Source organism: Sinocyclocheilus grahami, unplaced genomic scaffold (genome assembly GCF_001515645.1).
Source record: "Sinocyclocheilus grahami isolate Dianchi unplaced genomic scaffold, SAMN03320097.WGS_v1.1 scaffold187.1, whole genome shotgun sequence".
Taxonomy (NCBI): domain Eukaryota; kingdom Metazoa; phylum Chordata; class Actinopteri; order Cypriniformes; family Cyprinidae; genus Sinocyclocheilus; species Sinocyclocheilus grahami.
This window is the reverse complement of record NW_015505366.1, coordinates 579,470-597,119: the sequence shown is the minus strand read 5'-3', so window position 1 is coordinate 597,119 and position 17,650 is coordinate 579,470. Positions and strand designations below refer to the sequence as shown.

The 17,650-nt window shown below is 38.2% G+C and overlaps 2 protein-coding genes across 2 annotated transcripts in view; both read right to left on the bottom strand.

The window, feature by feature from the left end:
* The window catches only part of mpl (MPL proto-oncogene, thrombopoietin receptor), a 13,027-nt gene extending 9,212 nt beyond the window's left edge, over positions 1-3,815 (bottom strand). Inside the window, exons 1-5 of the mRNA XM_016284708.1 lie at positions 3,450-3,815; positions 2,997-3,117; positions 2,593-2,762; positions 2,342-2,493; positions 2,119-2,263 (exon numbers count right to left, since the gene is read on the bottom strand). Coding sequence (XP_016140194.1) covers positions 2,119-2,263; positions 2,342-2,493; positions 2,593-2,762; positions 2,997-3,117; positions 3,450-3,534 — 673 coding nt within the window. The 5' untranslated portion in view covers positions 3,535-3,815. The remainder of the gene's footprint in view (positions 1-2,118; positions 2,264-2,341; positions 2,494-2,592; positions 2,763-2,996; positions 3,118-3,449) is intronic.
* Positions 3,816-4,593: 778 nt separating this feature from the next.
* tie1 (tyrosine kinase with immunoglobulin-like and EGF-like domains 1) lies at positions 4,594-17,089 on the bottom strand. The gene is made up of 23 exons (XM_016284703.1): positions 17,069-17,089; positions 16,040-16,150; positions 15,605-15,760; positions 15,377-15,508; positions 15,129-15,269; positions 14,193-14,321; positions 13,956-14,101; positions 13,664-13,808; positions 13,421-13,579; positions 13,161-13,298; positions 11,485-11,545; positions 10,357-10,580; positions 9,903-10,193; positions 9,621-9,811; positions 8,660-8,870; positions 8,463-8,573; positions 8,078-8,268; positions 7,600-7,713; positions 7,401-7,471; positions 6,221-6,261; positions 6,029-6,125; positions 5,823-5,922; positions 4,594-5,345 (listed from the first exon to the last, which is right to left on the bottom strand). The coding sequence occupies exons 2-23, from the start codon at positions 16,086-16,088 to the stop codon at positions 5,274-5,276; spliced, it is 2,970 nt and encodes a 989-aa protein (XP_016140189.1). The 5' UTR covers positions 16,089-16,150; positions 17,069-17,089; the 3' UTR covers positions 4,594-5,273.
* Between the last annotated feature and the right edge of the window lie 561 nt (positions 17,090-17,650).

The following is a 17,650-nucleotide window of genomic DNA, read 5'->3' as shown; positions in this document are numbered from 1 at the left end:
GCTTAACAACTCCCCCTTTTGGACAGAATCTGCTATGGCAGGAGGATTCAAGGACGCAAAAAAAAAAAATGCTTGTGAGGGACCCAGAGCAGACTTATGTAAATCACAGACCAAAACTCAAAAACTAGAAAACGAACAATGATATTATAAAGGGAAGCGTGACATCCTAAAGGTGTGGTTTGAGTAGATTGGCTAGACGCCAAAGCTGTAACTTCCTTTAAAGGGGCCATTTGATGCTATTTTAAAGATCATTATTAATCGCGAGCTTCAGCTTTCAAAGTAAATATTAAGACAGTTAATAATGTTGTTAGTTTTACCATCAGTTCAAGCCCGAAAGGGCAACAGAGTCACGGATGATGCAGTGATGATGCAGTACACAAGCCGCGGTTAAGACCGCTGACGTGCTATGATTTCTGACAGGCAGTTCACTCTTCTGTGATGTGACCCTGTTTCCCTCACACACACACGACGCGTTACTCTGCGATGCGCAAAACTCCGCATTTGAACAGTCAATAGCAAATACTTAAACTAATAACAAAACATACTTACAGTCGCTGATTCAGAAGCGCCAGATAGTCATAGCAAAGTCTGAATTTTTTTTTTTTTTTTTTTTGAAATAGCCTTTGTGCACAACCAGCCTTGCACTCTTCTAGGTTAAAAAAAAACTGTCGTCTTAAACTAATAACAAAACATACTTACAGTCGCTGATTCAGAAGTGCCAGATTGTCATAGCAAAGTCGGAATTTACCCTTTTTTTTAGAAATAGCCTTTGTGCACAGCCAGCTTTGTACTCTTCTAGGTTCAAAAAACTGTCGTCCATAAAATGCGTTGCACAAATTCGAACATCTGGGTTGTGCTGTTCTGTTGTAAATAAATCTTAACCAATGATTCCTAATTGCATCTACTTCCGGAAGGCCAAATAAAGTGCTTTTGCTTTCGCACTGAAACACTTCTGAAACACTTCTTTCTTTGCTTGCACATTTGGGCTGCATTATGCTAATATTTCCACATAGTGAGGTAGACATGTGGGGGCGTGTTAGAATGAGCCCTTTTAGGTAGGCGTGGTTGACTCTTAACTTTTATATAGAATATCTCTTTGGATTTGAGACTTTAGTCTTTGCAACTTTACAGATCTTCTTTATGCACCAAGAGCTTGTAACACTCCAAAGAGAAAGGAAAACTTGAAATCGCATCATATGGCCCCTTTAATAAAAGAGCACTTTTTTTACAGAACCTCATACATAACATATATATGTATGCAGGGTGCGATTTGTGAAAAAACCAGAGGGGGGGGATGCTTTTGAAAACTTTTTATGAAATGTTTTTAATACGACGGATACTGTATTTAACGTGATCACAGTTTAATAAAAACATTGTACGTTAGGCCTATTAATTGTAATTATTTCATTTCCACGGTTATTCAAACAACGAATAAATGATATAGAGAAAGCGAGCAAAGAACACAACGGAGCTTTTTGAAACTCTGAATCAGTTAAACCATTGCGTCGCAAAATGATTCACTGTTTCGAAGCACTCCAATCGAAACGATTCACTGTTTCAATCGGCTCGCGTATCACGAATCTGAAAAACTATGGGATGGGGGGATGTGTCACCCTTCTGTATCTATGGTGGTTGAGGACCTGTTTCAAGCAAACATGTTTCTATCATACAGATCAGAAAAAAGGTGTGATGTGAAACAACAAACTTATGAGAAAACGGTCCTGCATATTTGCACATTCCCATTAAGTGCGATCAGCGTAAGTTCAGAGATGGATATTTTTCTTACAAAAACGCATCGATTCGCTACAGAAGGCCTTTGTTCACCCCCCGGAGCTGTGTGAGACACTTTTTTTTAATGGATGGGCGCTTTTTATTTAACTTGTTTTGGACTGAAGCATGCAACACCCGCTGAGTGCCATGAAACAGCTTGAAAGATCGAAGACAATTTTTAATATAACTCCGACTGGATTCGTCTAAAAGAAGAAAGTCATATACACATAAGATGACTTGAGGGTGAATAATTTATGGGCTAATTTTCATTTTTGGGTGACCTAACCCTTTAAGTGTCCAAATAAATGTTGGTGTTGCTCACATCATACTGTTCCTTTCAGCTCTCACCTGCTGTTTGTGGCACCATAGCTGTGACAGGACTTGACCAGCCACTCCAAAACTTATTAACTTCACCTCCAGGCTTGACTCTCATTTGCACCGTGCAGTTCTCTCCTGCGTCCAGAGACACAAGCTTATGGGAGTACTTTGACACCTATGAAGAGTAAGTGTAGACTGCATTTAGTAAATGAGCTGCTTCTATATGTATGATAAGGGTGTGTGTCAAACTCACCAGTGTAACTGTGTTTGATGTGTTTTTGGAGCTGTAACGAATTTCATACTGGGGGTTAACTATAGGATCATTTAGTTTTTTCCATTCAACTAACATTTGGCCCACCTCGCCAGTTGGATGAAGGGATATATTTGTTGGAGGATACAGAAGATCTTGGAGAAAGACAAACAGATGTATTTCATTTTAATTCATACACTATACAAGAATGAAAACTTCAAAGTAAATTGTTGTTGTTTTCCTGTAGCACTTACGCTGATCCTCCACACTGACAGTGCGATTGTAGATGGTTGTGTTGGTATCTCTGTCTATCACTCTGAGGTGTATCTTGACATACACAAAGACATCACTTGATGGGAATGTGCAAATATGCAGGACCGTTTTCTCATAAGTTTGTTGTTTCACATCACATCTTTTTTCTGATCTGTATGATAGAAACATGTTTGCTTGAAACAGGTCCTCAACCACCATAGATACAGAAGGGTGACACATCCCCCCATCCCATAGTTTTTCAGACTTTTTAAAATCAGTTCTTTCAGTGATCTAGCAGACTCAAAGCGAACTGTCTATCTTCAGCCATTTCTTTACAGTAAATGATCCATTAATTTGAGTTTAAGCATAATATACTGTAGAAAATGAAAGTACTTAAAGTCCTTACTCATCCATTTTGTAGAAAAAATAATAGGACTTTTCAGCAGGTGCTTCCCAAAAGCAAGTGAAGGTTTCTAGATCCCTGGTGAAACATGTTGGGTCCTTATCCATAGCCAAGAGAGAAAGATCTGAGAATGAAAAAAAGAAAAAACCTTCCATGTAGCTGCAGTACTAACAAAGTGCATAGTTTTGCTGCATCTAGCATTCACTGAAAAGTTTACACTTTGCTCTACTAAATGCACCCTCAACATTCATGTCTTGAATTAACACTTGTTTTTCACTACCAAAACAACTAGAACAGCTATAACAACTCTTCGGCAGAACTAACTGTCTTGAATTAATACTTCTTTTTCACTACCAAAACACAACTAGAACAGCTATAACAACTCTTCGGCAGAACTAACTTAACATAAAATAGACAAGTGCACAATCAACAGACTAACTCACTCTTGTGTCTTACCTTGCTTTGATAGGTGAGGCTCCAAATGCACCTGCTTGATCAGACAGGAAAGAAATATCCACCAGTTGAGGGCTGACTCCATCATGTACACAGGGCATCCATATACATATGACTATTCAAGTCTCTAGATATGTTAGTGTTCAGTACTTTTTTAGAAGAGGGCGGGGAGGTTGGAAGGTGGTCATCAGACGGGGCCCAATGCAATAGGAAGTGGTTGCACTGGGGATTGAGGCAGGCACCCGGACTGCCAAAGTGCCTCCTTCACACGCACATATATATACTCCAGCACTGCACAACTTTTGCAAAAAACTCTGTGCTCAAAAAAGGCATTATATTATATTGCACAGTAAAATGTGTAGAAGAATATAGACCAATTGAAGAGGCCACACTTCATATTAAACACCTCAGGGATGAGATATCAAGCCTCTGACAAATTCTAACCTTGAGTTCCTTTTTTGGTACTGTGTCTTTCAAACCATGAGAAGTGCAATAATGAAATTTCTGTCTAGAGTGTGGTTATGATAAATATCATGAAATTTGGTAAAATGTGAACAAACTGATGCCTTTGACTCCTTATATATATACACTCTTAAAAATAAAGGTGCTTCACGATGCCATAGAAGAACCTTTTTGTCTAAATGGTTCCATAAAGAACCTTTAACATCTGAAGAACCTTTCTGTTTCACAAAAGGTTCTTTGTGGCGAAAGAAGGTTCTTCAGATTATAAAAAGGTAAGAAAGAGATGGTTCTTTAAAGAACCTTTGACTGAATGGTTCTTTGTGGAACCAAAAATGGTTCTTCTATGGCATTGCTGTGAAGAACCTTTTGAAGCACCTTTATTTTTAAGAGTGTATATATATATATATACACACACATACATACAGTATATTATATATATAAAATATTAAATGCAATACTTGACTGTGGAGTTTAAGGGGGTTGGGGCGGGGGTCTGTCTGTTGTGTGCGTGTATGTGTGTGTGTGTGTGAGTTGGAGGAAATGGAGTTGCCGTACACTGACTGACAGCTCCTGGTCCTGTGGCAGAATAGGAGGAAATACCCTTGACAGATCAGCAAGTTGCAGCAGGGAAGGGGCCTGACCTCAACCACACTTCTTAAAGGAGCGAAAGAAAGAGTAAGTACTTTCTGTTCCATATCATAATCTACGGTTGTCTCCAAATGCCTCTGTGATGAGTCCCGTCACCACATAGATGCTTTATTTATCCAAGTAAAGACATTCTCTTAACGTTCTTTAAATGATTACAGGATGGCTATAGCATGTCATACATATGTCATACGTAAAAAACATATAAAAAGATCATAAAAATCTTTAGTGGATTTTTATGGTCTGATAAACAATGTACAGAACTCACTAAGGCTGAACAAATGCGTTTCATTAAGGACAATCCATCGCTTTCTCAAGTGCTACATTGAATATTACTGGCGTTTTTGTCCATGGAATGAACTGCATTTGATGTATGTCCATTTCAACAACCTCACACAATGATTCTCCCAATAAAAGATGGAAAAAGAGTTCAACGCATGGTCCAGATCCCCACAGACCCAGTGTGCTACATCTGTAGCTTATATTGTAGGTTCCATTTCCTCTTGAGTAATCCAGCATGTCCTGAGATATGAATCTTTACAGAATCTAGAGTCATAAGAGTGTCCTTTCACAGTCTGTTCTCTATAGCCATGTGGTCTTGGTGGAGTGTCTCTTTGAACGATGGAACCTGGCCACAGGGGAGTGACAGTAGCGCAAAGCCCTACTGTGATGAGCCTCCCTTGGGTTATGAACCCTTCTTGGGTCTGCGGGGGCTGGTAGTCAGGCCTCTTCAGCTGTAGCATCTATTCCAGCATAAGTGAAGTTCTCAAAGAGAGCCATGTTGACATAGGCCTGGAAGAAAGATGAGAATTGGAGGTTGGTTGATGGATACATGCAGACAGAACTGCTACGTGTCTGCTACTGCAACTTTTTGTTTATCAAAGAATCCAGAAAAATGTATTGTGGTTTCCACAAAAATATTAAGCAGTTTTCAATATTGAGAAGAAATGTTTCTTGAGCACCAAATCAGCATATTAGAATTATTTCTGAAGCATCATGTGACACTGAAGACTGGCGTAATGGCTGTTCAGCTTTGCCATCACAAGAATTAATTGTATTTTAAACTATAGTAAAATAGAGAACAGTTCTTTTAAATTGTAATAATATTTAACAATATTACTGTTTTGACTGTATTTTTGATCAAATCAAACTGAAACCACCTAGCAACCACCTATAACCACACAGCAGTTCCTCTGGTAACCACCCACAAAGCCTCCACATGGTGGTCTGAGTTTTACATATGCAAGCATCAGTCTGTTTTTTCCTTACCTTCCGTGCCTCTTGCATCCTATTGAGCTGGACAGATATTTGTGAAAATGGCGGTCGCTCGTAGGGTCTATCTCGCCAACACTGCCTCATAAGTTCATACCTGTATGGATAATTATATATCAGTGATTATAATTACAATAATTAATACGATTGCACTCAATCAATATGGAAAGTGACTACAAGAACACATGAACGTCTGTGCTTACACTTCATCATCACAGTTCCTAGGCTGCTCCATTCTGTAACCCTGAGGAAGCTTCTCATAGAGCTCAGCACAGGTCATCCCACAGTATGGAGTCCCACCTTGAAGAGAACAGATTCATAGCGTTCACCTGGACCGAAGCATGTTTATAATGTAGTAGACAACAATTTATTCAAATTGTTATGAACAAACTTACCTAAACTTACAATTTCCCACAGAAGAACTCCAAAAGACCACCTGAAAAACCAAGGCAGATATTTTAATTAAAGAATAACCAGATTTAAGAAGAAAAAGATCTGTAAAATCTTGCTGATGGCAGAAAAAGTCAATGCTTATGACTGCATTGTTTGCCATGTACACAAGCCATTCTTGTGTTTAGAAACAGCTAGACGGAGAGCAACTGAACGGAACAGAATACGGAGGTCATGCAATACGTTTATTATTAAAAGTACATTTTTAAACATGATGCAACTTCTTAAAAGAAACTACCTTCCAAGAGTTCAGTAAAATTCTGAAAGAATGTTTTTGAAAGTCTCTTATGCTTATCAAGGCTGCATTTATTTGATGAAAAATACATTAAAAACAGTAATATTGTAAAATATTATTACAATCTGATTTCTATTTTAATATATTTTTTAGTATTTAATATAATTATATTTATAAACATGTTGGAGACACTCCAGTCTTCAGCAGCATTTATTTGAAATATTTACGTTTGAGTAAATTTAATGCATCCTTGCCGAAAGTTTTTTTTATGCATCCTAAATTAAGTATTTAATTTATTTGAGAGAAAAAAAATCGTATTGACTCCAAACGGTAGTGTAAATATTAGAGCAGTTATGGGGGATGATCCGTAATTACACATGCTGGTAAGAGTAAGAAAAAAAAGTAATCCACTACTGTAGATTACTATATGTTAAAGCTAACACTGATGTGTGACTGTGACAATCAAACTCCATGCTTTGAGGGAAATCAGTAACAGCATGTCATGTTGGTCATGTTGTTTTCAAAATCTTCAGTGCGCAGTGTTCTTGAGTGGGTAAAAAAAAGTTCGTTTTGACAGAGGACTGTGGTCTTGTGGAACATGCTACTCTAAATTTGAGCTTCCTGGTTTATGTTATCAGTTCCTTCCTGCTTATTTATCAGTTGTCCATTAAAAATTGAGAAGGATGAAGACATGTTGTTTTGGATTGAAACTTAGGGATGCCATAGCACTTGGTGTTTTCAAATATTTCATCAACAATGAATCCCTTTATGTCACATTTTCTTAGAAAATAAAGTGTCAGGCAATAACATTTAAAACTCACTTAATAAGGCATGAGATGTTCAAAGCGATGTTAATATGTGCACAAACACAATTTACAGGATGTACTCACACATCACTCTTTGTGGTGTAGACACTGTAGTTTAGTGACTCCATAGCCATCCATCGCACAGGCAGTCTTCCCTGAGACAGAGAGAGAGCAACATTCAAGCAGTTTTATGAGTAATTTAGATACACTATGCACTCAATAGGCCAAGTAAGTAAAGGGAAATTAGTTTTATCATCTCATAGCTCATAGATATGGTCCTCACCATGGTCTTTTTCACATACACCTCCTCGCCACGCGAGAGGCCAAAATCTGCGATTTTAGCAACTAGGCTTTCTCCCACGAGTACATTTCTGGCTGCCAAATCTCTGTGGATGAACTGTTTATACACAAACAAGATAACCAGACAATAAATATAATAAAATGACTGGGCCAATATGACAATTAAAGGAATATTCCACCCAAAAATGAAAATTTGCTGAAAATGTGAAAATCAGCTGTCTGGACTCTCAATCTGACGGCACCCATTCATTGCAGAAGATCCATTGGTGAGCAGATGATGTAATGCTAAATTTCTCCAAATCTGCTCAAGATAAAGAAACAAGCTCATCTACATTATGGATGGCCCGAGTGTGAGTAAATTTTAGGCAAATTTTAATTTTTGAGTGAACTATTCCTTTAATTTTGCCTGTCCACATATGGATTCTTAAATAGACACCTCCATAATCTGAAAAACATTATACCTGTTTGTCACTAAGGTAATGCATGCCGGTTGCTACATCAGCAGCAAACTGCAAGAGCTGCTGGGAGGTGAGTGTGGAGGCAGTTCCGTGCTCTTTAGCAAAAGCAGGATCAGTCTCTAGGACACGACTCTTTCTTAGGAAGTCCAAAAGGTTTCCGTAAGGTGCATATTCAATGGCAATGTAAAGGTAGCCTGCGGATAACATAAGCTGTTACATGTCTGCACTATTTAATAGAGAGAAGTTCATATGGCATCTGTGCCAAATAAAGTACTTTGACAAAAGTGATATGAGGCCTTTTTAACACTTCTAGTCTTGTATTCAACTGTGAGGCACATTTTATTTTCAGACCATATATCTAGGTAAAGCCAATTGGTGGTGCACTCACCTCTGTTTTCACAGGCACCGATTAGATTAATTATGTTTGGATGCTGTCCCAATTTACACAGCACTTCTAGTTCACCAGCAAAGTCTCGATGGTCATTCTCTGAGGCAAACTCTGCAGGTGCACACAACGGACTCACAAAATCACAATCATGTAAAAACAGACCTGGCTAACAATGCTCTGTTGGCTTGTGTTCTTACCCTTGAGCATTTTAATTGCAGCACTCATTTTTATGCCATCTTTTTTGACCATGGCCTTGATGACCTGACCAAAGTTCCCTTCTCCAATGACATCCTCAAATTTAATGTCCTCCCACTCCAGTATGGGATAGGTGAGGGGCTCTGGAGAAGGCTTTGGTCGCCGGGTCAGTGTGAGAGTCCCCGAGTTGAACTGTAAGATAGTCTCTTCTCCCTGAGAATGCATGAGTTCACACTTAATCATTGTTATAGTACTTATAGTTGAGTCAACTTAAACTACATGTTACAGAATCATTATAAAATTCATCATATTTATACTTAATCATATATATATGTAAAAATATATTGATAAAGTAGATGCAACTATCCCACTATGTTGAATCATTAAAATATAAAGTTCATGTTCACGCATGATTTTTTTTGCTGCCACTGTACATACACAAGCATAAGAGCAGAAATTAGGACTGGGAAAATAAATCAATGCATCGTGAATCGAAAAATTATTCAGCATGAATTCTGAGATTTTCAGAATGCATCGTGATTCTTTCTCGAGACGATTCTGAGCTTAGTTTTGAACAGCAGATGGTGCTGTATGCTTTAGAAACAGCCATACTCTGCTTGTTTCCAAATCCTAACACACACTTGAACCTAAAATAATCATTCGTAAAATTTGAAAAGTTTAAATCGAATTACAAGGGTGTTGACAGTGGGCTGTGTTTACATTAATCTTGCGTCATAAAAGCATTCTGAGCCGAGGTGAAATTACATGACTCTTCTTCATAAGCATTTGAGTGTGCGGATAAAAACTATATTAGAGCACCATCTGCTGTTAAAATCTAAGCTCAGAATCGATTGCAGAGAGAATCGCGATGCATTCGGAAGATCTCAGAATCGATCCATGAATTGATTCTGCATCGATTTATCGTCGCGGCCCTAGTAGAAATAAAGTAAAGTGTTTGCTCACCGATCCAGACTGATAGGTGAATGTCCGTTTTCGTTTAATGACAGATTTACGAATGTAGAAGAGAATTAAAAGGGCCAGAAGGATGGTCACACAGGTCACAGCCACTGACCCAACCACAGCCCAAAGAAGCTGATGATCCTCAGCCATTGGCCGTTCAACTTGCTGAGTGGTGGGAATATAGCTTGAGAATCCTGGTTGATATGAAAAACAGTATTTAAAGCGCATTTTAGAATATTTTGGCTTTATTTTTTGTCTTTTACACATTTCTCTCTGGTCACTTACCGTCTCCACGTGTCCTGGCTTGTACAAACTTACTCCACTTCCCTGGCACCTTGGAGAAAGCCCTCACCCTGAACTGGTATAATGTGCTCCCATTGAGGTATGTCACATCCTTCATGGTTTCGTTGCCATCGTCTGTGTCCACCCAAGGGTGAAAGCTGCTCTGGCCCACTGGCTGATATTCAATGCTATATTTCACAATGCCTCCATTGGGGTCCTCAGGTGGCTGCCAGTGAAGCCTGACTGCATTGATGGACAGAGCATCTGCCTGGACGTTCCTGGGAGAAGAAGGACCTGGAGAGAGATCATATGTAATTTTGCCACTTCAGTTTCATTTCACACTCTGACACACTTGTGAGTTATTAGTTTCCACCACTTCCTGTCTAACATTCCTGTCCTATTTTATAGTCAGTCACCTACTTGCACCTTCTTGGGGACATGCAAGATTTCTGTTTACCCTGCTTATAGATGTGAATATGGTGGGGCTTTGAAGGGGGCCCATGGCTGCCACAGTTTATCAGCCTGACGACCACTTGGTAGTCCCTGTGATACTCCAGATTGTAGAGCTTGATGGAGAGTACATTAAGGAAGGTGGTTTCCTCCTGCAGCTTCTCTCCATGTGGTCCGTTGAGCTGTACTAAAAAGCCAGTGGCTTCTCGGGACGTACCAATCAGGGACCACCTGATGGTGGCATTACGGCCCTCCAATGAGCAGGAATCAATCTCCGGCCTGGCCGTGGGCTCTAGCGACACAGAATACGCAATCAGATGCTGTCCGCTGCAGCTGAGCTACGTAAAAACTATACTGCTCTCAGAGTCAGTCTTTCAGGGTCAAATATTGACTGAGAGTCAACAGTCAAAATATTGTTTATCCATTAAAGCCAGTGGCTTTGCGGGACGTGCCAATCAGGGACCACCTGATGGTGGCATTACGACCCTCCAATGAGCAGGAATCAATCTCCGGCCTGGCCGTGGGCTCTAGCGACACAGAATACGCAATCAGATGCTGTCCGCTGCAGCTGAGCTACGTAAAAACTATACTGCTCTCAGAGTCAGTCTTTCAGGGTCAAATATTGACTGAGTCAACAGTCAAAATATTGTTTATCTATAGACTTGTTCCCAGTCTGTTTCTCCAGTATTTGACAATCACATCCATGTCAACACCATCCAAACCTCCATCTTCAGCTCAAAGAACCCCACTCTTCTTCTCATATCATGAGGAAATATGCCCCCACCTTTATTTATTCTGTTGAGATGTCACTCAAGCTCATCTCAACACATTTATTGAAAATGTATGGCACTTAAAGGTGCAGTGTGTAAATTTGAGCGGCATCTAGCGGCGAGGTTGCGAATTGCAACCAACGGCTCAGTCCCCCGCTCACCCCTCCCTTTAGAGAAGCTACGGAAGATACAGGACTAAGATGTCTTCGGTAAAGACAGCAGAGAGCAATGATATTTCTTTACAAAGGTAAATTAAGGAATTATATTTACTTCATTATTTAATAAATCGATGTTATTGCGAATATTAATGTACTTGTTCATCATTGTGTCAGTGTTTTATTTGCAAGAACCCAATCAGGGACCACCTGATGGTGGCATTACGGCCCTCCAATGAGCAGGAATCAATCTCCGGCCTGGCCGTGGGCTCTAGCGACACAGAATACGCAATCAGATGCTGTCCGCTGCAGCTGAGCTACGTAAAAACTATACTGCTCTCAGAGTCAGTCTTTCAGGGTCAAATATTGACTGAGAGTCAACAGTCAAAATATTGTTTATCCATTGACTTGTTCCCAGTCTGTTTCTCCAGTATTTGACAATCACATCCATGTCAACACCATCCAAACCTCCATCTTCAGCTCAAAGAACCCCACTCTTCTTCTCATATCATGAGGAAATATGCCCCCACCTTTATTTATTCTGTTGAGATGTCACTCAAGCTCATCTCAACACATTTATTGAAAATGTATGGCACTTAAAGGTGCAGTGTGTAAATTTGAGCGGCATCTAGCGGCGAGGTTGCGAATTGCAACCAACGGCTCAGTCCCCCGCTCACCCCTCCCTTGAGAGAAGCTACGGAAGATACAGGACTAAGATGTCTTCGGTAAAGACAGCAGAGAGCAATGATATTTCTTTACAAAGGTAAATTAAGGAATTATATTTACTTCATTATTTAATAAATCGATGTTATTGCGAATATTAATGTACTTGTTCATCATTGTGTCAGTGTTTTATTTGCAAGAACAACAAAGTGACGAAACGCGCTGTGTAGAGCAGTTTGTCCGTTTAGGGCTACTGTAGAAACATGGTGGCGACTTCCATGTAAGGGGACCCGCGATGTATGTAGATATAAATTGCTCAAGCTAAGGTAATAAAAACATAACGGTTCATTAAGTAAGGTCTTTATACACCTCTGAAAACATAGTTATGTATATTATATTGCATTTCTGTCAATAGATTGATGTAAATATTACACATTGCACCTTTAATAATCTTTTCATTTGAACTTCAGCTTTAGATTGATTCTGAACAGTTTTAATTTGAAATTATCTTTTTTTTTTTTTTTTTAATTGGATACCTGAATTTATTTTAGGTCAGATATTAAAATTCTGTTTGTTAATGATGGACTTGTGGACACAGACTCCGCATTAACTAAAGCTATTAAAATAGTTTTTGCTAATTGAAATAAAGCTGACATAAAGTAATGTATAAATATTAGATGAGAAAAGTTTTAAGACATAAAATTACTAAAAGTAAAACTAAATTAAAAATGGATTAAAGCTATATAGAAATATAAAAAACTATAAAACAACAAAAGCACAATTACTAAATTAAATTGAAATGAAAACTGAAAATATAAAAAACAAAATTCAACATATGAATAATTACTATGACAGTATATAAATAACACTAAAATAACATTGGTTAGACAACTGGGGTAAGATGACACCCTCAGAAGTGGGAGAGTAGCATGTTATTGCTAATGTTTTAATTATTTATTTAGTAAATATTATAATTCCATTAATTAGATTTAGGTTTATCATGTATTTTACATGCATCACATGTATTTTACATTTACAATTGGGACAAGTTTACTGAAGGGGTCTTATTGCCACAGGTAGGGGGCCATCTTACCCCAGTAATGGGGCAATTTTGTACACCCTATACATCGTCATCCTGTACATGCTAAACTCATCTCTAAATATGTTCTTAAGTGGGGCATTTACCCCCATCTTTCCTTACAACCAAGTCAATTGATTCTCACCTGGGCAGTCAGTCTCCATGATTGCCTCTGGACCCAAAGGACCTTCTCCTCCATCCCTTGGGCGAGTGAGTTGTACACGGACATGGTATCTGGTTGAGGGCTTCAGGTTCGATAATGTGATTTGATCGCTGCCATACACTTCATTTAGAAAAAGATTATAAATTGTATGACTTTTACTACATATATTGATATGATTCTACATGTCAGCATGAACTTAATACAGTAATTCCTAAAACCAGAAGTGATTTTGGCAGAGTTACCTATAATGGAGGACCAGGCGTCTTCAGTATCCACTGGCTTGTAAAGCAGCTTAGTGGAAATAATGGGACTGTCACCCGCATAAGTGTCCACTGGCTTTACAACCAGTTGTTTGCTACTCCTCGACAGCAGTTTAGGAGCAGTGGTTGGGTAGGGTGGCTCTAGTTTAAAACAAAGTGCAAATGTAAGGGTTTTCAGCTATTAAGAACATCGCTAGAATGAATCAATTTGAAATTGAATCTCACCTTTCACAGTTAAGGTAAACTTGAAGGAATCCTGCCCGCCATTGGTGGAGACTCGACATTCCCACAAACCATTATGCTCTGCAGACAGCCTTGGGATCTCAAAGTGAGCTGTGCTTTTTTTGGAGTCCATGGTAGTGTGGGATGCCTGAGAAATCAACAGCAGACAGTCATAAAGATAGTAGTCACATTAGAAAGATAGGCACAACAGTACTTTCTAACTTTTCATTTTATAAACATTCCTTTTTTCAACTTCATATGCAACTTCTTATTAAGATTCTTATGACTCTTTCACCTTAAGAACAATGCTTTCCAGCTTGCGTAGCTCAATACTCATATGGCTAGGCAGTGGAAGGCCTGTTGCAGAACATGTGATCTTGTGGCTGGAGTTCAAGTTTCCCTCCAGGTTACTGGCCATGTCCAAAATCTCTGGTGCACGATCTGAAAGAGGGATAAGGTTAGACAAACGGCGCCAAGAGGAACAAACGTTATAAATTTTAGAGGAGATGGAAAAGTAGTTTTGAAGGGTGACCTGATTTCTCACAGTATTGCCCTCTCCAGCCTGTAGCACATTGGCAGCCACTGAATCGATTGCATTTGCCTTTGTTCTTGCAGTTGCAACTTAAAAGACAGTCAGCGCCGTACATTCCTTCAAGACAGGCTATAAAAATAACATTGGAATTTCTGTGTTTTTATTGTATATTTCAACAATTAAACATGACAACAAACATTTTATAAGGATTCAGTAAGTCATTATGTTTTAGTGTCTGAGCTCTGACCTCAATAAATTTAAGTGTAAGTGTTTGGAAATGTTTGTGTAACTATTCCAAAAGTTTGGAAGCCTGTTTTTTTCACAAGTGTGTCTTTATACCTCACAACTGCAACATTATATCTCAAAATTGAGACCTTTTTATCTTACAATTACTACTATTTCTTGTCATTCTTACTGTCTCACATATCTTACTTTATAATGCATTGCAATTTTATTTCTCTTAGTTTTGCCATTAATTTCACAACTGCAGCTTTATTTTTCAGAGCTGACTTCATTTTTCACAGTTGCAACTTTCTGTTCTTATAATTGCAGCTTTGTATTTCACAATGTGACTATATAACACAATGTTTCAGCTTTATTTCTCATAATTGTGGCTATTTCCTGTATTTGTAATTTTGTATTTCACAATGTTACAGAGTGACTTCTTTTTTTTTGTTATTTTAAACTTTATCCCCCAAATTACGTGTTTTATTTAACCCGAGGTGGAAACTGGCTTCCACAAAGACTAAAACAGATGGACGGAGCAGCAAGAAATGCTTATCTTGGTCAGATTGATGGAAGCTGAATTTTTACTGGCACATTCCAGCAGCACCTGTTTAAACTTGAATTCAGAACTGAATCCTTTCTGCTGGGTCCAGATGATACTCTGCACGGAGGGAACAGTTCTTATATAAAGGGATCTTATGTTAAACTCACGTTTACGACAGCGATCTCCATGCCAGCCGCTGGCACAAGAACAGCCGTAAGGATCCGTGAGACAGAAACTCAAGCCCTGGCATCCATTCTCCGACTTACAGGATTCCTGGCAGTTCCTACCAAACATTCCTTCTCGACAGGCTGCAAGACCAAAATCAGAAAAAAAAAAGATTTTTATGTTTAAGCCCTTAAATGAATAGTCTCTACAGATGCAAATGATCAGTTTCATATAAATGGTTTTCATTTACCTGTCTCACAGCGCATTCCCATAAACCCCGGTGGGCAAACACAATCTCCATCTTTGTCATGACACACGCCTCCATTCAAGCAATCGGAACAGTCTTTGTCACAGTCGGAGCCCCATTTATTCTTTGGACATTCTAGAAAATACACAGGTAAGAAAAATCAAGCACTAGAATAGAAAATCCAAAGTTCTGAATATATTTAAATGAGTTATGTGATACTGATTATGTTACCACGAACGATGAGGCGGATCCAGGCACTATAAAGAGCACTGTCCCCAACGTAGCTGACACTGTAAATCCCTGCATTGTTTTCATCAACTTTCATCAGAACCAGAACTGCTGTGCAGTTTTGAACATCAGCAATAGGAGTCATGTAGTAGTAGTTACCTAAAACAAATTGTAAATGGCTCATTCATTTACTGAACTTTTGCTTATCCATTTACTGATCATCTTGTTGGAAACATCTCACTGGGACCTCTTTGTTTTTCCTGCATGATGTCCCATTTTGGATTTTTGTCTTTTCATTTTTCTGTCTTTTTTTGTATGCATACCATTTAAAACATATTCTCATGAATCGCTGTACCAATATGTGTAAAATGTTGCATACATGCTCTTTAGACATGAATCTTGCTACATCGTAAAGAATAAGATTAAAGTTATACTAACCATTGAATTTCCAAGTAATGTCTCGTCTTTCTGTCCCAACAACATCCATGATTAGTTTCACTTCGTCTCCTTTACTGGCCGTCAGAGTGACCCTCACTGGTTTAAAGTTACCTTAAAACACATAATAATAATAATAATAATAATAATAGTATTCTGGTATAACATCACATTTATAAAATCTATTCTTCAGTCTGATTAGTTTGACAAATATATTTCCGGTTATTAAATAATATATTTTAGATTAGATATTTCAGATATTGAATACTTTAACAAAAACTGTCTGTTAAGTGTTTTATCAAACTGTTTAACGCATAGGTCTTCAACCCTGCTCCTGAGGACCCACTGTCCTGCAGAATTTATTTCCAACCTGCTTCAGCACACCATGGGGCCTCATGTATAAAACTTTCCGTAGATTTCATCCTAAAAGTGTACGTACGCACAAAAGCTAGATTTTTGCGACAGAACCTGCGCAAAATCCCTTTATAAATCTCAGTCAGGGGAAGATATCCACCCCGACTCCTCCCCGAAATCACCATATATGGAGCTTACAACGCCTTGTTTTACTATGCATAACCTCATCTGCATAGCATTTCCATGCATATTCCCATCCACGTGACACCATGTTTAACACCGTCAAAGATAAAAGACATTAAGGAAATATGAGATACAGACTATAAATGCCATTTGTGCCATACATTAATTTTTATTTCTAAAAATCATCCAATATCCTTGTTATGTTTTAGAATAAATACAGATAAAGATAAAAAATAAAATAAAAACAAAAACTGTTTAAAATAGTTATCAGATAAATATTTTAGAAATAGAGTTGATCTCATTCTTTAACACTGGCCAAAAATTAGTCATTTAAACAATTCAAATCAAGCTAAATGTATGCAGTTTTGCTGATAAGGTGAATATCTTTTAGCTATTTTGAGTGGAAACAGATAGGCCTATTTATTGCAGTGTAAAATTGTCTGACTCGGCGCGTCACTAACAAAGTATTTTTAAAAGGAAACATATAAATCTTACCGTTTTCTTCAAGTTGTAGCCTTCAAATGTAGAGATGACTTCACACGACATCAACACCTCCCATACATTAATTTTTATTTCTAAAAATCATCCAATATCCTTGTTATGTTTTAGAATAAATACAGATAAAGATAAAAAATAAAATAAAAACAAAAACTGTTTAAAATAGTTATCAGATAAATATTTTAGAAATAGAGTTGATCTCATTCTTTAACACTGGCCAAAAATTAGTCATTTAAACAATTCAAATCAAGCTAAATGTATGCAGTTTTGCTGATAAGGTGAATATCTTTTAGCTATTTTGAGTGGAAACAGATAGGCCTATTTATTGCAGTGTAAAATTGTCTGACTCGGCGCGTCACTAACGAAGTATTTTAAAATGGAAACGTATAAATCTTACCGTTTTCTTCAAGTTGTAGCCTTCAAATGTAGAGATGACTTCACACGACATCAACACCTCTGTGCAGCTGCGGTTGTACAGTAAGCTATTATCATTGGACCTATCCAAACTGGATAATGGACCGTTCGACCACTGAATCCAGAAGTGTCTGCCATAATATCGAAGTAAGTGCGCATCATTGA